We start from the raw sequence: 22,161 nt of genomic DNA on the forward strand, positions 1-22,161 counted from the left end.
AGTAACATATTAATGAAACAATCTTAGTTTAAAAATTAGAAAGGTACTTAAACTTAAGTATACAAAGACTCAGAATAGTTTCTCTGGCTCAATAGATTTTGTACATATATTACCTTCAGATTGAAACTCTTTTAGTGATATTGTGAGAGGTTTGTCTTTTCCCTGATGAGTCTTTCTTTTGTCTTTTTTATTCATAACCTTTGACTGAGTCGATGCATTTTCAGCATTTTCATATTCCTAAAAAAAATTACCAACAATAATTAAGCTTGGTTTACACCAGTAAAATCAATTCACCAATATGCAATATGTTCCTTAAAGTCATATTTTTAAAGATAAGAGGCAAATAAAAAATCAAAACAGAGGCTAGCCAAACTGTATAAAAAGTTACCTGTTTACAGATATACTTAATCTTTTGCCTATTAAACACTAAGATAAAAATTAAAAGCTTATACCTTGATCTATAACTCTTGAGTTACTCATCCTCTTCTTCATTTTAGGACCAAAGTTAACACAATAATCTAGGGTCAATTTCCTTTCTCAAACAAACTGAAATCTGGTTTCTGCTAGTCTCTGACACTAAAATTAAAGTCAACCTCCTGGTGGCTCAGATGGTAAAGAATCTGCCTGCAATGCGGGAGACTCAGGTTCGATCTCTGGGTTGGGAAGATCCCCTGGAGAAGAGAATGGCAATCCACTCCAGTATTCTTGCCTGGAGAATTCTATGGACAGAGGCTATGGGGTCTGTCCATGGGGTGGCAGAGTCAGACACAACTGACAAACTCACACTTTCAGTTTTCTTTTTCAAAAGCCAAATCCAAAGACTCTTTTTTTTTTAAGCATCTCTTGATTTCCTCAATATACTTCTGACTATGCTTATTTCTCCTTCACTGGTTTCTCTTTTCCCAACTATGTTCTTTAAAATGCAGCTGCTGTTCACCATTAGTCCATTCTTAATCTATCTTCATATCCTTTATACCTATTGTTCCTCAAATTCAAAATTTAAAGTTCTATCTGATGACTTGTGTATGTACAGACAACTCACATGGAATGTTCAATAAACATCTGCAAACTAAGCATGTTGAACTCCTAGTGAGTACTTTATTTAATGTCACCATCATTACACTGTCTAGGCTAGAAACCTCAGTGATCCTTGCCTATTCTTCCTTTATATTTTACGTGCAAATTAGTTACTAGGTCTTGTTGAGCTTATCTCCTAAAGAGCTCTTAAATCTATTCTCTTTTATTCATCCCCAGCAGAGAAGTTCAGTTCAGTTCAGTCACTCAGTCGTGTCTGACTCGTTGCAACCCCATGGACTTCATACTTTGTCATTTCCCTTGCCTTCTTTAACTCGACATTACAATACTCTCTAGTTTTAGCCCCACCACTCATCTTCTACACTGTTATAGCATGAGTTTCTAAAATGAAAACCTGAAATCTAAAAGTTAAAAATATTGAACAGCTCTCTCCCAACAAATGTATAAAAGTAAATCTCCTACATCTGCACACAATGGTTATAGTCTATTCTGGAGGCAGTATCTCCAGCAACTCTAGGTACTAAATTACAGTTTTTCAAAATGCTACTCTTTCACATGTATACATACAAGATATATATCCACCTCTCCTTCCTTGAGAATGCCTTTCTCTTGCCTACTGATGAACTTTTACTACATCAAGTAAGACTCCTCTTTAAAAACCTTTTCCTAAGATATCCTGCCATCCTAAGATATCCTGTCACGATATGGATAGATCTTGATAACATTATGCTCAGTGAAATAAGTTAGACAAAGAGAAGTACTGAATGATATCACTTATATGAGGAATCTTTTTTAAAAAAATAAAGTCAAACCTATTAAAAAGTAAAACTAGTTACCAGGATGGTGAGATGAGACCAACAGTGTTTAAGTATACAAACTTATAATGAGTAATAAATAAACCACAGAGATCCAATGCACAGTATAATGAATAAAAATCAATAATACTATATATTATAACACTATCATATGATAAATATCACTTCACTGGCAATCATACTACAATATATAAATATATCAAACTAACACACTATACATCTCATATTTACATACTGTAACACTTCAGATTTATCAAACAAAAAAAGAATCCTTCCCTAAAATCCACCCCCAACAAAAGCACAGAAAGTTCTATTTTACTGAATTCCCACTGCAATGAAAACATAAAATCTCTCAATACTATAAACTATTATAGAGACATACAATTATATGTATGTCTCTCACTTCACTCCTTCTACTAAATTCAATAGCTTGGACCATGTCTCTACTTTTGTACTGCATGCCTAGCAATTTTTGACTATTCAAAAAAATATTTGGTGAGTGAGTGACAGGACAGAAAATGCCATCCCACACTTTAGCTATTACGAAAACCTTTAGGCTAAAATAATCATAGTTATTTTATTGGAATACTGACTTAATATCTACATCAGTGTAATTACATCAAACTAGGTGGGCTGCCGTCTATGGGGTCTCACAGAGTTGGACACGACTAAAGCGACTTAGCAGCAGCAGCAGCAGCAGCCACTGCATGGGGCTTCCCTCGTGGCTCAGCAGTAAAGAATGTGCCAGCAATGCAGGAGACCTGGGTTTGATCCCTGGGTCAGGAAGATCCCCTGGAGGAAGGTATGGCAACCCACTCCAGTATTCTTTCCTAGAGAATCACATGGACAGAGAAGCCTGTCCACAGGCTGTAGTCCATAGGGCAGCACAGAGCTGGACACAACTGAAGCAACCAAGTAGCAGCAGCAGCAGCCATCACATAGAAAAGGAGTTTGACCATTCTCTGAGAATCATTATAGTCTGATAAAACCTGCGCTTCTAGGTACCAGGCCTATGACTGCCTCAAAAAAACTGGCTGGGAGCATATTTTACCAATACCATCTACTCTACTCCTCCTCTAAAGTTATGGCTAATCCTTTTAGCTTTAGAATGTAGATATATATTTAAAAACAAATCATCACTGTAAGATAATCCTCTATTTGATAAATTTTATCTTCGAACTGAGCAAGTCAGGAGGATTTTTCCAGTGTAACCTGAAAGTTCATTTAAATGATTAAATCATAGTAAAGCTAGCTGAATCCACTTTTGTAATTGCCAACTTTGTGTCTAAATGAACAAATAACAGTAAGGATTACAGTTATTCTTGATTATTCCAGATAATACAAATAGGGACATGAAAAATGAAACTAACATATACAGTATACCAAGTCCACTGGCAACTTTCATCCTCTTCCCTTGAGCTACAAATAAATAGCAAAATCATCTACTGTAAATGTTCACTTCTCTACACCCTTCATGATGAGTGAAGGAGTTAGTGTACAGTGATATAGTCTAAAGGCCCTTAAGCCCAAAGGCCATTTATGATCAACCACTAAGTAACCACCAAGTTGAATAAATTTTACAGACCAAAAAAAAATTACCAATGTATGCAAAAGACTAAAATGTTAAACAATATGAAGATAATATAAATGCTCAATTTAAATACAGAAAATAGAAACAAATGCTACTTTTTGCTTAAATATCCCTACAGTTACAAGCTATATAATGCATTTCAACACATAGCCCAATATTAAAGTTTAGTGATAAATGCTAAATTCACAAGGTCAAATTATCAGAAATGTCCTCTCATTTACTTTAACTACAGTATATCTTCAGTAGAGGGTCTTTTAATGGATGCCCCTGTATACAGAGTTACTCAAATTTTTAAATCTTAACTATTTTCTATGTTCATTTAAAATAAGTTAAAATAAATCATCTGCTACTCATTTCCTCTCTCCCTTTCATTGTGGGTGGAGAAATTTCTTAACTAAACATTCCAAATCACCAGACACCATATGTTTGTGGTATATCTCAAAACTTGAGGAGAATCTCATAAAAACTTTATGTTAATACTTTGATACAAGGATGGATTTTTACAACAGACTTTAAAGGAGAACTTTTATACAAAATTCAGGAAGGCTGGTTCAAACTTTTGACGACTTAAAATATCTAAATCAATAAATGTGTAAATACCTTTTTGTGTTCTTCATATTCTAATTTACTCAGCAACAATGCCTTCTCAAGATCTGCTTCAAACATTTCAGATGTCAGCTAAAAGTAAAAAGTTTCACAATAAACAGATATAGCATTATACAACACCAGTGAAATAACCATGATAATATATACAGAATAAGAAAACAAATACTTTAAAAAACAGTTGGGTTCTCCAAAGTTATCTATCCATACCAAAGCAGAGAACGCCATAAAAAACATCTGGGTTCTCCAAAGTTATCTATCCATACCAAAGTAGAGAACTCCATGTTTTATAGATGATACCAAAGCAAAAACTTACAATTTTGATATTTTTACTTCCTCACTGCCAATTATCTGTTGTGTAAAAAAAAAAAATCCTACAAAGAAATTGACACTATAACAGATGTCAAAGATAGTATCTAGTTCTGGAGACAGAAAATATAATGTTACTAAAAACAAATAAGAATACTAAACACTCCATAAGCATTATAAAACATACCATATCCTTAAGATAGACTAATTTGCAGGTACAGAACCTTTAAATAAGGTGACCAATTGTTTTGGCATATGCCTGATGTTACAGAAAATTTACAGTGCATCTTTTTACTGTTTTCTTTTTATTCCTTTTGTATAACTGGTCTACCTTTAAAGTCATCTAATACTACTATAGTAAAATGATTCTTTGTGATCTGTATCTTTTGGTTCCTCTCTCTCATCACTCAGTCTCACCTTAACCTCTGACAATCCAGCTCCTGCCACCTCCAATCAAATTAGTCTTTAAGACTTACTTTTCCCAACTGCCCAACAGAACTGGTACTGTAGCTCAATGAGACTTTGGGTTGTCTACCTTTGGAAGTAAGGTATGCAGCTCAATATGGGATAGCTGCAATATGACAACAGTAAACTATCCTGGATTTGTTTACATGTGTGTCAACTTATTCATACCATATAATAAAAACATAACTTCAGTGGGCATTGCTTTTATTTTTTTTTTTTATTTTTTTTTTTTTTTGCGTTTTCTTTTTTTTTTTTTTTTTTAGTGTTATTCTCCTTTTTTTTTTTTTTTTTATTAAATTTTAAAATCTTTAATTCTTACATGTGTTCCCAAACATGAAACCCCCTCCCACCTCCCTCCCCATAACATCTCTGTGGGTGATCCCCATGCACCAGCCCCAATCATGCTGTATCCTGTGTCAGACATAGACTGGCGATTCAATTCTTACATGATAGTATACATGATAGAATGCCATTCTCCCAAATCATCCCGCCCTCTCCCTCTCTCTCTGAGTCCAAAAGTCCGTTATACACAGCTGTGTCTTTTTTCCTGTCTTGCATACAGGGTCGTCATTGCCATCTTTCTAAATTCCATATATATGTGTTAGTATACTGTATTGGTGTTTTTCTTTCTGGCTTACTTCACTCTGTATAATCGGCTCCAGTTTCATCCATCTCATCAGAACTGATTCAAATGAATTCTTTTTAACGGCTGAGTAATACTCCATCGTGTATATGTACCAAAGCTTCCTTATCCATTCATCTGCTGATGGACATCTAGGTTGTTTCCATGTCCTGGCTATTATAAACAGTGCTGCGATGAACATTGGGGTACATGTGTCTCTTTCACTTCTGGTTTCCTCGGTGTGTATACCCAGCAGTGGGATTGCTGGGTCATAAGGTAGTTCTATTTGCAATTTTTTAAGGAATCTCCACACTGTTCTCCATAGTGGCTGTACTAGTTTGCATTCCCACCAACAGTGTAGGAGGGTTCCCTTTTCTCCACACCCTCTCCAGCATTTGTTGCTTGCAGATTTTTGGATCGCAGCCATTCTGACTGGTGTGAAGTGGTACCTCATTGTGGTTTTGATTTGCATTTCTCTGATAATGAGTGATGTTGAGCATCTTTTCATGTGTTTGTTAGCCATCCGTATGTCTTCTTTGGAGAAATGTCTATTTAGTTCTTTGGCCCATTTTTTGATTGGGTCATTTATTTTTCTGGAATTGAGCTGCATAAGTTGCTTGTATATTTTTGAGATTAGTTGTTTGTCAGTCGCTTCATTTGCTATTATTTTCTCCCATTCAGAAGGCTGTCTTTTCACCTTGCTTATATTTTCCTTTGTTGTGCAGAAGCTTTTAATTAGATCCCATTTGTTTATTTTTGCTTTTATTTCCAGAATTCTGGGAGGTGGATCATAGAGGATCCTGCTGTGATTTATGTCGGAGAGTTTTGCCTATGTTTTGCCTATGTTCTCCTCTAGGAGTTTTATAGTTTCTGGTCTTACGTTTAGATCTTTAATCCATTTTGAGTTTATTTTTGTGTGTGGTGTTAGAAAGTGTTCTAGTTTCATTCTTTTACAAGTGGTTGACCAGTTTTCCCAGCACCACTTGTTAAAGAGATTGTCTTTACTCCATTGTATATTCTTGCCTCCTTTGTCAAAGATAAGGAATGTTATAATTTTAAAAGTTGTCAATATTCTGCAAAAACTATGTGTTCATACTAATGATCATGTTCCATTCAAGTCAGCTAACACACCTTCATATCTTCTGAGTGCTGTTTACATTTACTAAGTTGAGTGCTTTAATTATATATCAAAGTAATAAAAATAGTTCACTGATTCATGGAAGGATTAAAAGTAGCAATGAAAGTAGTAAATAACACAACTTATAAAAACAGCATTAATTTAAAAAATGAACAAGACTCTAATACAGTGTATACAGAATATAAATCTGTATGTGTCAGGACAAAAGTGGTATCATATAAGCAGCTAAAAAGGAAAATAATTGAAAATTAAAATACCAAAATTAAGAGCCTCTTGATGAAGGTGAAAGAGAAGAGTGAAAAAGCTGGCTTTAAACTTAACATTCAAAAAACTAAGACCATGGCATCCAGTCCCATCACTTCAAGGCAAACAGATAGATAAAACATAGAAACAGTGACAGATTTTATTTTCTTGAGAGCCAAAATCACTGCAGATGGTGACTGCAGCCACGAAATGAAAAGACATTTGCTCCTTGGAAGAAATGCTATGACAAACCTAGACAGCATATTAAAAAGGAGAGACATCACTTTGCCGACAAAGGTCCATATAGTCAAAGCTATGGTTTTTCTAGTAGTCATATATGGATGTGAGAATTGGATCATAAAGAAGGCTGAGCACCAAAGAATTGATGCTTTTGAACTGTGCTGCTGGAGAAGACTCTTGAGAGTCCCTTGGTCAGCACAGAGATCAAACCAGTCAATCCTAAAGGAAATCAACCCTGAATATTCACTGGAAGGACAGATGCTGAAGCTGAAGCTCCAATACTTTGGCCACTGATGTGAAAGGCCAACTCACTGGAAGAGGCCCTGATGCTGAGGAAGACTGACAGCAGAAAGAGAAGAGGGCAACAGAGGATGAGATGGTTGGATGAACATGAGTTTGTGCAAACTCCAGGCAATAGTGAAGGACAGGGAAGCCTGGCATATTGAAGTCCATGGGGTTGCAAAGAGTCAGACACAACTTAGTGACTGAATGACAACAAAGACCAAATACTTGACATTTCAATTTACTGAACCATCAGTCTATCTGTTCCTAGTTTTCTGCTATGAAATATGGTCAGACCAGTAACCTAAAGATATAGCTTTTATTTCACTTTCAAAGTGCAGTGACCTGTATGAGTTTTTCCAAAACAAGTACCAAGTAATGCTTTGGAGAACAAAAGTGAGGAATTTTGTTGCTAAAGTAAAAAAAAAAAAAACACACACACAAAGAGCACTCTTTATAGTGAAATCGTGTGCAAGTCAAACTATCACCAAGAGACTTTTACCAGCCACAAGGTTAATGAGAAATATCACTCTCACAAACGAAAAAGAGAACAAGCTATTGGCAAAACGCCTTTATCAGGTGGACTAGAGGATACAATGTGAGAAAACAATTAGCTATGCACATGCTAGCAGACATTTCACTTCAGAGTTGGACAAAACCAGTGATATGTGGGGTCTGAATCAATACAACAGGAGAAAGAAATACACAGAATCTGATCTATTTTTCATTCAACATCCATTAGAAGAGATTTTTCTATTATTTTTGAGCCATAAAGAGATTTTTCTATTATTTTTGAGCCATGATGTAAAATTTTAAAAAGGTAACACTGGAATCAGTACTGTGTATGCTAAGTCACTTCAGTTGTGTCAGACTGTGGGGCTCTATGGACTGTAGTCCACATAACGTTAACTGCCACCTTGACTTTTGTAAAATGTTCTAGCTCCTTGGTTTTTATTAAAACAAAAAATAAGTGCTGTCTAAAATAAATTTCTGTTCCCTGTAACAAATTTTTTTCAACCTACACTTTCACTTCGGACATTAAATACAATGTTCTCCTTTTATGTGGCAGAAACTTTTCTTCCGTTGACATGAGATTAACTAAGATCCAGTGCTTGCTCCTAAGTAGATGTAATGGATGCTTCTTTACTGTCTATCTTGTTGCTGTTTAATGCAGCTCTCAGATTTTATGCTGAGGCTTAGTTGATGTAAATTTATGTTATCACTTTGACGATTTAGGATTAGGAAACTTTTTCTTGGTATTACTCTTCTGTATTTAAAATAAATAGTCATATAACAGACAAGATTTCTATATCCAGCTTTTCAATCGGCTCAGTTTAAATATCATTCTTTTGGCAGCAGATATCCAGTTTCCCCAAAACCATTTGTTGTAAAGACATACATGGAGTTTCTCACAGTGCTGTTGCCCTGTGTGAAGAATACCCACCACAACTGCATGCCTTCTGCCTACTACAGTCAGTCTGGTCCCTATTTTTAAAACCTATTATTCCACACAGTAAAATAGATTCCAAGTGGTATACTGTCTATCAGTTCCAGAGCCTGCCTTATCTCTTTACTTATCAGTGTAATTATCCCAAGAACTACGCTACTTCCCAGGACTTTGATTATTTTCCTACAAGTCAGACTTCCAAATAAGGTACCAGGTTTTCCTAAGTGATCCATCAATGGTATATCTAGTGGAAATTCCTCCAAGTTCCTCAGCCTTGGATGACATTTTTAGATAGGGTTAGGGCCAAGTTAATGATTTCTTTCTCCTAATTACCTGGTCATTTTGGTGGTAATCAATGGGGGCAGGAAAAAAGACAATAATTATCTGTTCTTAAGTTCCCATATTACATGGAATTTATTTTGATGCAGAATTGAGCAGTTTTCCTTTATTAACTTCCCAGTGCCCCTTGGGCCACTGGGCAAAATTCTCTACGGTGAAGACAGTGGCAAATTCTATTACTATCTAAGCAAGTGTATCATTAATAATACTTGTAAACCAGAATAAAATGTCATAATGAATGCTGCAAAAGGAAAAAAAGAATCAAATAATCTCCCTAAAATAAGATGATTTATCCAGTTTACCAGTACCTTGAAATATCATTTTTGCACAGCTCCAGTGTAATAACAAATGCTTGTAATGATGAGTCTGAGGCACTACAAATTTCTATAGAAAATGTTATAATTAACATTGCTTATGTTAAGAGCATGGTTTAGTATAGTTTAATTCTTTTAAAACTGAAACTCAAGCACCATAGGTATAGCCACTCCATTAAGCCAAACATCTGCTAAAATAATATTTATTTCCAACAGATCAAATGACAGTTTAACAGATAAGAAAATAACTGTTCATTTTTCATACATACAGCATCTCCTAGAGTACATTCCAAATTTAGTATGTCATTTTCCTGAATACCATAAACACAAAAAGAAGCTGATTAGTTTTATTAAATTATCTCTTTAATTTGCTTATTAATGACATTTATTTAATAGAGGCATAAAAGAAGAAAACACTGCATAAATAGGTTTAAAAAAAGAAATGTCACAAACTATTTTACAACAAGACTGAAAAGGAAAAGTTTCCCCTCAAAGTCTTTCTTCTTTAAACAAAACTGTCACTGAGTATTTCTAGTTAGTATTGGTCTTACAAATATGATTTTCTTTAAATAATTTAATCCTGTTTTTCTATCTTCCCTGTCTCTACCTCATTTGTAAAAAGGCAGATGAAGTAAAAACTCAGAAAATAACTGTTTGAAACTAACAAAAATAATAAATATGTCTATCTGCTTTCCTAGTTAGGTAAAAACCAGATCCTCTTATTAAAAGTAGCATACACATGTGAGTTGATCCAATATAAAATGCTCCTCAGAACAGTAGTGTCATGGTTGGATGCACTGCTACCTAAAAAATGCAAAAATTCACTGAAAACTAAAGCAAAACAACTTAATTTACTTAGCTGTACCTGCTCATCTCTTTGTCTCCACTCTTGCCAATTTTCTTCTCGTGAATCCTTCTGTACTGGGTTTGGTAATGAAAGCTCATGTTGAGCATTACAAATGGCATGGGAGGATTTCTGTGGAATTTTCTTAAAAGCAAGATTCCTGAGCTATGGAAAAAAAACAAAAAAAAAATTAAATTCAGTTTACCAATACTGGGATACTAATGATTTTTTTGGAAGTTAAGAAATCAATATTTTTACACTTCTAAATACTCATTATGCTAACTCACAAAGTCACTATGTGAACTTTTGTAATCTTCGTAGAATTTCACCAGCATTTGTGAAAATTTTGATGGATTTCTAGATGAAATGATTAGTAAGTAAAAATGGATTATACTCTTATACCACCATTTGAACCAATTTAATGATCCTGGTTTACTGAAGGGTTTACAGGAATAGAGAACAGGGTAATAAGTGTGCTCTTAAAATACAAAACAATAAAGTTCAGTAAGATTAAATTTTAATGGCTTATAAATTAAAAGTTTAAACAGTGAAAGAAGATAGCTTGAGGAACTCTAGCAACTACTTTGCTAGTCCTGAAAAATATAGAGCCTACAACTAGCAATATATGGTTAGGAAATACTTTAATTGGTTACAACAGTCCAGTGGGGAAAGAGGACAAATCAAAAAGGTCTGTCTTAGGTGATACAGATTGCTCTACATTATTAAGTTTGAGAAACTTTAAAAATATGATGACAAGAGACAGAGCAGTTCAAACATTCATGCCCCATGATTATCTCATTACAGATGTCTGCTGTTTACATTTAATGTAGAATAATGAGCTTCCAATGCAGCAGACATTAGCGTCTACCCTAACAATGTTTGCAAGGTAAAAAGTTCCAGTGAGAACAGATGCTCATTTTGTTCCACTTATATTGTAAAGACTGTAGCAGTTTCCTCTGTATCTCTAAAAGGGGAAAAAAAAAAAAAAAAACTTGTGATCTAATAGCTTTAAAGATTTTTCCAATAAAAGCAATGGATAAGTTTTTCAAAAAATACAGGGCCTAGCCCACAAAGTAACATAATGAATTAAAACTGTACTGGCCAAGCTACTTCCAACAGTAAGAATCATCTGAGACACAGAGGTTGAAACAGGGAGAAAAGTACTGAGAGGCTATTATGGATTAAATTGTATTCCCTCAAAAAATATGTTGTAGGCCCAACTCTTGCTGTCTATGAATATGACCTCATTTAGAAAAAGGATCTTTGCAAATATAATCCCGTTAAGGTTAAACTGAATTAAGGCTGGGCCCTAGTGAATGAAAGGTACAGACAAAGATATATGAGGCCAAGGAACACTGAGGACTGACAGCTACTGTAAGAAGCTAGGAAGAGGAGAGAGGAAAGGAAGGATTCTACTCAGAAAGAGCCTGGTCCTGTTAACACCATGGTTGGAACTTCCAGCCTCTAGAACTGTTAAGAGAATACATTTCTGTTGTTTTAAGTCACCCAGCTTGTGGCATTTTGTTACAGAAGTCCTAAGAAATCAATAAAGAGGCTTTAAATTAAGGATCAACAATTTGACTGATAATCAACAGACTAATCTGCAGGAGGGAGTGATGAGCTACAAATACTGCTTTAAGCAGGTGGTTTCTGCTGTGGGAAAGCCAGAGTAGAGGAGATGCTGCTAGAGATGAAGCCATGGCAGGTTCAGTGCTGATTTATTACAGAAAATAGACTGACAGAACTATAGCTACGCAAGTGGGAAGGGAGGATCCTCAGGCTCATTCTCAGTAATGCAATGTAAACCCCACTATTACCTTATTTTCTGTTCCCCCAAATCATCTTTAATTCCAAAAAGAAAATGGTAGGCAATCAAAAGTTCTGTAAGACTGGACTTCTGAAAGGTTATATAGTGAGAAAAATGTCTTTTAAAAAAGTGACCCTGTGTGGCAAAATTTTAAAGAGGTACTCAGAAAGCAATGGTGATGGAAATTAACAAATTGAAAAGGCTTTTTTGCAGTCTTGGTATATTATAAAATGAATATAGAGAGGGAATAAAACAGTTTTACTACTTCTCTTATTCAGTGATAGAGAAAGGTCCTTACATACCTTCGGCTCTATTAAAAGATAAACAAAGGCTAGAGTTGCTTTTCAGTATTACTTTTAAAAATAAATGGGCACATTACATGTTGGTCATATAACTCATGCTAGGAGTATTTAGGGGAGAAGGATGCCATGTACTTACTACTCTTAAGAAACAGATGACAAACGCATAAAAATGTATGCATTTCAAGGCTAGTCATAGGTTTATTATCTATAATAATAAAAAAAATGGGAAACCTAAATGTTTATCACAATAGTCTGATTAAGTAAACTATGACAAAGCCACATACTTTTAAATAATGTGGACTCATTTAAAATAATGTTGATTTTTATTTACTCACATGGAAAACTGTTCATGCTAATTTTTTAGAAGCCAGTTATAAAAGTCTATTATATAATTCATTTTCATTTAAGTTAAATATGAATGTAGATATGTGTGTACATGTCTATATATTCAAAAACATATATATGTGTACAGAAAACACATACCAAAATATTAATTTGTTATATCTCTAGTTATAGTCCCTAGAAAATATATATTTTTATTTTATATTCACAATTGTTGTTTTTTTATATATTTTTTATTTTATATTCACAAATGATCTTTGTTTCATTTAAAGACTTCCTGTGTCTCTCAGGAACTTTTTGGAATGAGCACGTAAGCTTCCATAGACCAGGAAAAAAAAGGCGTTCAATATGTTCATTACATTAGACTTCAAATACACACAAATTCATATATTTATATATATATTATAGTAATAATTACCAAGTACCTATGGACCAGGAACTGTGGATACATGGATTAACAAGATAGTAACTGTCCTCTTCATGCTTAGAATCTACTGAGAAAGCAGACATGAAATAATTATAATTGCTACCTCATTTGCTTCACTCTGCTGCTGTTCCTTCTTTTTTCTTCTTTTCTCTCTTTTTTTCTCATTTGTAGTTGATTTATTTGTTTGAGACTTTCCAGTATTTCGACCTTTGCCTTTTCCAGGCTCAGAATCAGAACCACTGCCACTATCCACTTGCAACAAGGCAAAACGAGAGGCAGTAGTGGGGACAGAACTAAGCACTGCTGAGGCCATTGTAAAGATTTTCTTTCAAAATACTTCTGTCAAGAATAATTCCTGTGGGAAGGGAGAAAGGAGGCAGATGAGTAAACACAGTAAAATCTGTTTTAGATTTCAGAACAAACAGAAATACACACACACTTCTCCTGACACTAGATTTAGTAACATTTGGATTCATACCCACAGTCCTACTGGCAATAACATACTTTTTAAACTTAACAATATAAAATTGTATAATATAAAACAAAAAATTATATACTGAGATTTCACAATTATTACAAGGCTACCACCTTCATATTCATTTTTCCATACAGTTCCCCAAAATTAGTGACTTACCTCTTTCTTTTAAATACGCCACCATATATCTATGAAGTACATCCTAAGTATGCCATAATACGTACATATATTTATGGAGAACATCCTAAATCAATACAGTTTATTAATACAATGAAAAAGTACGTATATCATTTTTCACTGCACTAGAGATCACTGGTCCTGCTGCTGCTGCTAAGTCGCTTCAGTTGTGTCCGACTCTGTGCGACCCCAGGCGGCAGCCCACCAGGCTCCCCTGTCCCTGAGAATCTCCAGGCAAGGACACTGGAGTGGGTTGCCATTTCCTTCTCCAATGCATGAAAGTGAAAAGTGAAAGTGAAGTCACTCAGCTGTGTCCGACCCTTAGCGACCCCATGGACTGCAGCCCACCAGATTCCTCCAGCCACAGGATTCTCCAGGCAAGAGTACTGGAGTGAGGTGCCATTTCCTTCTCCCACCACTGGTCCTACTACATGCTTATCCTCAACTCTGAACACAGGGAAAAAGGAGTAGGAAAGGAAGAACATTCTTATCATATACAAATTCTGCCTTAAGTTTGATTCTAGAGTGACAGCAAAATAGAGAACTTACCCTGGAGAAAGGAAATGGCAACCCACTCCAGTATCTTGCCTGGGAAATCCCATGGACCGAGGAGCCTGGCAGGCTACAGTCCACGGGTTGCAAGAGTCAGTCAGACACTACTTAGTAATTAAACCAACGGCACCACAACACATGCAAAGCCTGAAAATATTCATAACCAACAGAACCACACATCAAGAATTACTGAAGGAGGTTCTCTAAGTTACAGCGAAAATCATCCCAGACAGAAATGTGGCTCTTCACAATAGACAGAATAATACTGGAAATAGTCACTACACTGGTTAAGTTCATAAAAGTTTCTTCTATGTAAATGTCCCTAAAGCATGACTATCATAACAAAAATTATTACATATATATAAATTATATATGTAAAATTAAAACTATGTAATATATAAATATATATATTAAAACATTATAACAAAAATAATAGCATATATTTTTATAATTATACATGTAAAAATAAAATGTGTTCTCTCAATAGTTTAAAAAAGAGAACTTAAATTCTCTCAACCAAAGGAAACTGTTCAAAATCACCTTCTACCATTATCTTTTAGTTAACTAATCTCAGTGCACCCTTTCAGTTTTTTTTCTTTGATTGTAGCTAATTCACAATGCTGTGCTAGTTTCAAGCGTACAGGGAAATGATTCAGTTATTTACATACATGTATATATTTTTACTAAATTATTTAAATATATATTAGTGGCTCAGTGCTAAAGAATCCACCTGCCAATGCACGAGATGCTGGTCCAATCCCCATGTCAGAAAGATCCCCTGGAGAAGGAAATGGCAACCCACTCCAGTTTTCTTGCCTGGGAAATACTGTAAACAGTGCCCAATGTTCACAGCAGCACTATTAACAATAGCCAAGACATGGAAACAACCTAAACGTCCATCAACAGATGAATGGATAAAGAAGATGTATGTGTGTGCGTGGTGGTGAAGGTGAAGTCACTCAGTCGTGTCTGACTCTTTGCAACCCACTGACTGTAGCCCGCCAACCTCCTCTGTCCATGGGATTCTCCAGGCAAGAATACTGAAGTGGGTTGCCATTTCCTCCTCCAGAGGAGCTTCCTGACCCAGGGATCGAACCCAGGTCTCCCACATTCCAGGCAGACGCTTTAACTTCTGTACCCTAATCCAAGTCATCTGTTTGTGATATACAAACACAATGGAATAATACTCATCCATAAAAGAGAATGAAATAATGCCATTTGTAACAACATGAACCTACATATGATCCCATTATGTGAAGTAAATATGACAAAGACAAGTATCATATAATATCACTTATATGTGGAAACTAAAAAAATAATACAAATGAATTTCTTTACAAAACAGAAATAGACTCATAGACATAGAAAACGAACTCATACTTACCACAGGTGATAGAAGGGGTGAGGGGAAGTTTAAGTTAGTTTGGGATTAACATTATCACACTATGATATATAAAACAGGTAAACAAGCACCTACTGTATAGCAGAGGAAACTATATTCAAACTGTAAACAATGCTGCTATGAAAACTGGGTGCCTTCACAGATTACAGCTTTGTCATGGCGTAGTGGCTTGCATAACTCAATGAAGCTATGAGCCATGCTGTGCAGGGCTACCCAAGATGGAAGGGTCATAGTGAAAAGTTCTGACAAAATGTGGTCCACTGGAAGAGGATATGGCAAATCATTACTGACTCAAGAAGCCCATGAACAGTATGAAAAGGCAAAAATATATGATACCAGAAGATGAGCCCCCCAGGCCAGAAGGTGCCCAAGTACACTACTGGGGAAGAGTGGAGGGCAATTACTAACAGCTCCAGAAAGAATGAAGCAGCTGGGTCAAAGTGGAAACAATGCTCAGGTGTGGATGTATCTGGTGATGAAAGTAAAGTCTGACATTGTAAAGAACAACACTGCACAGGAACCTGGAATGTTAGGTCCATGAATCAAGGTAAATTGGACATGGTCAAGCAGGAGATGGCAAAAGTGAACATCGACATCTTAGGAAATCAGTGAACTAAAATGGACGGGAATGGGCAAATGAAATTCAGATAACCACTACATCCACTACTGTGGGCAAGAATCCCTTCAGTTCAGTTCAGTCACTCAGTCGTGTCCGACTCTTTGCGACCCCATGAACTGCAGCACGCCAGGCCTCCCTGTCCATCACCATCTCCCGGAGTTCATTCAAACTCATATCCATCGAGTCCGTGATGCCAACTAGCCATCTCATCCTCTGTTGTCCCCTTCTCCTCCTGCCCCCAATCCCTCCCAGCATCAGAGTCTTTTCCAATGAGTCAACTTTTTGCATGAGATGGCCAAAGTATTGGAGTTTCAGCTTTAGCTTCATTCCTTCCAAAGAACACCCAGGACTGATCTCCTTGCAGTCCAAGGGACTCTCAAGAGTCTTCTCCAACACCACAGTTCAAAAGCATCAATTCTTCGGAGCTCAGCTTTCTTCACAGTCCAACTCTCACACCCATACATGACCACTGGAAAAACCACAGCCTTGACTAGACAGACCTTTGTTGGCAAAGTAATGTCTCTGCTTTTGAATATGCTATCTAGGTTGGTCATCACTTTCCTTCCAAGGAGTAAACGTCTTTTAATCTCATGGCTGCAATCACCATCTGCAATGATTTTGGAGCCCAGAAAAATAAAGTCTGACACTGTTTCCACTGTTTCTCCATCTATTTGCCATGAAGGGATGGAACCAGATGCCATGATCTTCGTTTTCTGAATGTTGAGCTTTATGCCAACTTTTTCACTCTCCTCTTTCACTTTCATCAAGAGGCTTTTTAGTTCCTCTTCACTTTCTGCCATAAGGGTGGTGTCATCTGCATCTCTGAGGTTATTGATATTTCTCTCAACAATCTTGATTCCAGCTTGTGCTTCTTCCAGTCCAGTGTTTCTCATGATGTACTCTGCATATAAGTTAAATAAGCAGGGTGACAATATACAGCCTTGACGTACTCCTTTTCCTATTTGGAACCAGTCTGTTGTTCCATGTCCAGTTCTAATTGTTGCTTCCTGACCTGCATATAGGTTTCTCAAGAGGAAGAGTATCCCTCATCAACAAAAGAATCTGAAATGCGGTATTTGGGTGCAACCTGATAAAACAACACAGTGATCGCAAATCATTTCCAAGGCAAACCACACATATTCACACTATGATATATAAAACAGGTAAACAACAAGCACCTACTGTATAGCAGAGGGAACTATATCCAATCTGTAAACAATGCTGTTATGAAAACAGCATGGCTCATAGCTTCACTGAGTTATGCAAGCCAGTATGCCATGATAAAGCTGTAATCCATGAAGCCACCCAGTTTTCATAGCAGCACTGTTTACAGATTGAATATAGTTTCCTCTGCTATTCAGTAGGTGCTTGTTGTTTACCTGTTTTATATATCATAGTGTGACTATGTTAATACCAAACTAATTTAATCTTCCCCTCACCCGTTCTATCAACATCACAGTAATGCAAGTCTATGCCCCAACCACTGATGCCAAAGAAGTTGAAGTTGACCAGTTCTATGAAGACCTATAAGATCTTCTAGAATTAACACCAAAAAAGATGAAAGATGTCCTTTTCATCATTGGGATCAGAAGGCAAAAGTAGGAAGTCTACAGATATCCGGAATAACAGTCAAGTTTGGTCTTGGAGTACAAAATGAAGCAGGACAAGGCCAACAGAGTTTTGTTAAGAGAAGATGCTGGTCACAGCAACCCCCTTTTCCAACCCAAGGGATTTCTCTTCACATGGACATCATCAGATAGATAATAATGAAAACAGACTGAATACGTTTTCTTTGCAGCCAAAGATGGAGAAGCTCTATACAGTCAGTGAAAACAAGACCTGGAGCTCGCTGTGGCTCAGATCAAATTTCAGGCTTAAAATGAAGCAAGTAGGGAAAACCACCAGGCCATTCAGGTATGACCTAAATCAAATCCCTTATAACGATACAATGGAGGTGACGAATAGATTTAAGGGATTAGATCTGGTAGAGACAGTGACTGAAGAACAATGGACAGAGGTTCAGTAGGCCGTGACCAAAACCATCCCAAACAAAAAGAAGTGTAAGAAGGCAGGGTGGTTGTCTCAGGAGGCCTTACAAATGACTCAGGAAAGAAGAGAAGCAAAAAGCAAGGGAGGAAGGGGAAGATATCCAAATGAATGCAGAGTTACAGAGAACAGCAAGGAAAGGTAAGAAGGCCTTCCTAAGTGAACAATGCAAAGAAACAGAGGAAAACGATAGAAGGGAAAGACTAGAGATATCAAGAAAATTCCTTCTTTCTCTTCAAGAAAACTGAATATATCAAGGGAACATTTCATGCCAAGATGGCCACAATAAAGGACAGAAATAGTATGGACCTAACAGAAACAGAAGATATTAAAAAGAAGTGGCAAGAATACACAGAAGAACTATACAAAAAAGATCTTCATAAGCCAGATAACCACAACGGTGTGATCACTCACCCAGAGCCAGACATTTTGGAGTGTGAAGTCAAGTGGGCCTTAGAAAGCACCACTACGAACAAAGCTAGTGGAGGTGTTGGAATTCCACCTGAGCTTTTTCAAATCCTAAAAGATGATGCTGTGAAAGTGCTGCACTCAATTACGCCAGCAAATTTGGAAAATTCAGCAGTGGCCAGGACTGGAAAAGGTCAGTTTTCATTCCAATCCCAAAGAAAGGCAGTGCCAAAGAATGTTCAAACTACCGCATAATTGCACTCATTTCACATGCTAGCAAAGTAATGCTCAAAATTCTCCAAGCCAGGCTTTAGCAATACGTGAACCATGAACTTCCAGATGTTCAAGCTGGATTTAGAAAAGGCAGAGGAACCAGAGATCAAATTGCCAACATCCGATGGATAATAGAAAATGCAAGAGAATTCCAGGAAAACATCTGCTTTTGCTTCACTGACTACACTAAAGTCTTTAACTGTGTGAAATTAAAAGACACTTACTCCTTGGAAGAAAAGTTATGACCAACCTAGATAGCATATTGAAAAGCAGAGACATTACTTTGCCAACAAAGGTCTGTCTAGTCAAGGCTATGGTTTTTCCAGTGGTCATGTATGGATGTGAGAGTTGCACTGTGAAGAAAGCTAAGTGCCAAAGAATTGATGCTTTTGAACTGTGGTGTTGGAGAAGACTCTTGAGAGTCCCTTGGACAGCAAGGAGATCAAATCAGTCAATCCTAAAGGATGCCACCCCTGAATATTCTTTTGAAGGACTCCTGCTGAACCTGAAACTCTGATACTTTGGCCACCTGATGTGAAGAGCTGACTCACTGGAAAGACCCTGATGCTGGGAAAGACTGAAGGCAAAAGAGGAAGGGGGTAGCAGAGGATGATATGGTTAGATAGCAGCAATGGACATGAGTTAGCATCAATGGACTGACCCAATGGTCATGAGTTTGAGCAAACTCTGCGAGACAGTGGAAGACAAAGGAGCCTGGATTGCTGCAGTCCATGGGGTTGCAAACAATCAGACATGACTCGGCAACTGAACACAACAACAAATTAACACTGGGGTACACATATCTTTTTGAATTAAAGTCTTCTCTGGATAAATGCCCAGGTTGGGATTGCTGGATCATATAGCAGTAACTCTGTTTTTAGTTTTTTAAGGAGCCTCCGTACTGTTCTCCACAGTGGCTGCACCAATTCCTATTCCCACCAACAGCATAAGAGTGTTCTTTTTCTCCACACCTTCTCCAGCATTTATTATTTGTAGATTTTTTTTAGATGACAGTCATTCTGACTGGTGTGAAATGCTACCTCATTGCAGTTTTGGTCTGCATTTCCCTAATAACTAGGCACATCTTTTCATGTGCCTGTAGGCCATCTGTATGTTGTCTTTGAAGAAATGTCCATTTAGGTCTTCTGCCTATTTTCTGATTGGGTTGCCTTTTTGATATCAAGCTGTATTAGCTCTTTATGCATTTTAGAAATTAATCCCTTATTGGTACCTTTCAGCTTTTAAAGAAATTTTTAAACTTATGATATCAAAGGTCCTCTAATAAAAGAATATATATATATAATTGAATCATTTTATTTACACTAGAAACACAACACTGTAAATCAACTAGACAATAAAATTTTTTTTTAAAAAGGTCCTCTAGTAATATCTAACCCAAATCCTTTGGCTTTACAGATGAGACAACTGGTACTTAGACTGGTTAAGCCATTCTGCAACTTACTGTCAAAGTCAGGACCAGAAATTAGATTTGCTTACATTCTGAAATTTCTAAGAAGCCTTGTAACTACTAGAAGACTTGAGTACTCTCAGTTCAAAATAAACAGATTTTCTTAATTGTGAAATTCATAAATGTTTTACTTTGAAATGTATTGAATATATAACTGAATAAAATATTAAGTTTAAAAAAACTAAAGGAACACTTCAAGTAACCAGTACTGAGATTAATGAAATGTTAACCTACCATATGGGTCTCCCCAATAGCATCCCCCTAACACCCAACCTGTTCAAAGATAATTTATTATCCTGATTTGTGTGTTATTTATTCCTTTTTCTTTATAGTTTTATCATGTTTGCCTTGAGCCACAGTGCTCACACCTAAACGACTACTGTTATTTCCACAATATCCTACTGCTTACCCAGGACACCCTACTTATTCATTGCAGAAGGAGACTGTTTAAAAGTGTGAATACCAGGAGGTAAGGATCATTAAGGTACATTTTGAAAGCTAACCACACACTATGGTTATCATGTTTTCACCCCACAGGAGGAAACAAAAATGACAAGCATATATTCAATGTTCTATCTTAACCTAACAATCCAGAAATTATTTAGAAATTTTTCAGTTTTTTGTTAAACAAAAAAATCAAAAGAAAAGGGAAAATCAAAAGAAGAGCTGATATTTGAAGATACCATCTAATAGTTACAAAACCAAAGTATTTTTATTATAATATCATGTTAATACCTATTGTTCCTATGCCCAGAAATAAATGAATTAAGATAAAATACCACAACATACAGAGATGACATTACACCAATAAAATTAAGACATATTTTCAGGCTTAACTCTTTCCCACAGACATGAGAATTAAGGCTTTGTAAGTTATTAAAAGGGAGAAAAATACTACAAAATGAAAAGAAATTTTCAGACTCAAAAATATTATAGAAAGCATTAATTCTGCTTCCACTGCAACATGCCATGTTAAAATCCTGTTAAGTTTTAGTAGTTCTGACCCACTTTAGGTTCACTAATCCTACACAGTTGTTCTACAACTACTGTATTTAATTTTAACTCTTGCAACTATAAATTGCCTATGATAGCTATTCAAAAATATTCACTGCCCCTCCCTGAAAAAGAATTATGTATCACTCTCCTGTTGAATGCAGACATGGCCAATGTGACTTACCAGTGAAATGTAAGCTTTAAAAGCCAGAGCATGGTGAGCCATGTTTTTTCTCTGCTTCTGTTACTGCAGAAGCATATGCTGAGATGAAGTCTCCATCAGTCAAGTCTGATGGAGTCTGAAACTACAGTGAAAAAAAATCTCCTTACTAACCTGTAATGGATATGTAGCTTGAGTAGGAAAGCAACTTTGCTGCTTTAAGCTGCTGAGGTTTTCAGGTTGTCACTGCAATATTATCTAACCTTATCATCACTAATAGCTTACACAAATACACTTCCTCTCCAATTTAGGACTGATACCAAAACTGAATTTCATTTCTGGATTGTCTTGCATGAGTGAAATGTTCATAGACATTCTAAACATCTCTTACAAGCTCACAGAAATTGTTTTTCTTTGAAATGA

General features: G+C 36.2%; 1 protein-coding gene across 2 annotated transcripts in view; it reads right to left on the reverse strand.

The window, feature by feature from the left end:
* GKAP1 (G kinase anchoring protein 1) overlaps positions 1–22,161 on the reverse strand; it is a 79,653-nt gene that overhangs the window by 52,257 nt on the left and 5,235 nt on the right. For both annotated transcript variants that reach the window (XM_068974243.1, XM_068974241.1), the window contains exons 3-6: positions 13,269–13,520; positions 10,309–10,452; positions 4,042–4,119; positions 114–237 (exon numbers count right to left, since the gene is read on the reverse strand). In XM_068974243.1, the coding sequence (XP_068830344.1) occupies positions 114–237; positions 4,042–4,119; positions 10,309–10,452; positions 13,269–13,478 (556 nt within the window). In that variant the 5' untranslated portion in view covers positions 13,479–13,520. The remainder of the gene's footprint in view (positions 1–113; positions 238–4,041; positions 4,120–10,308; positions 10,453–13,268; positions 13,521–22,161) is intronic.

This window comes from Capricornis sumatraensis, chromosome 6 (assembly GCF_032405125.1).
Source record: "Capricornis sumatraensis isolate serow.1 chromosome 6, serow.2, whole genome shotgun sequence".
In the NCBI taxonomy this organism is placed as follows: Eukaryota; Metazoa; Chordata; class Mammalia; order Artiodactyla; family Bovidae; genus Capricornis; species Capricornis sumatraensis.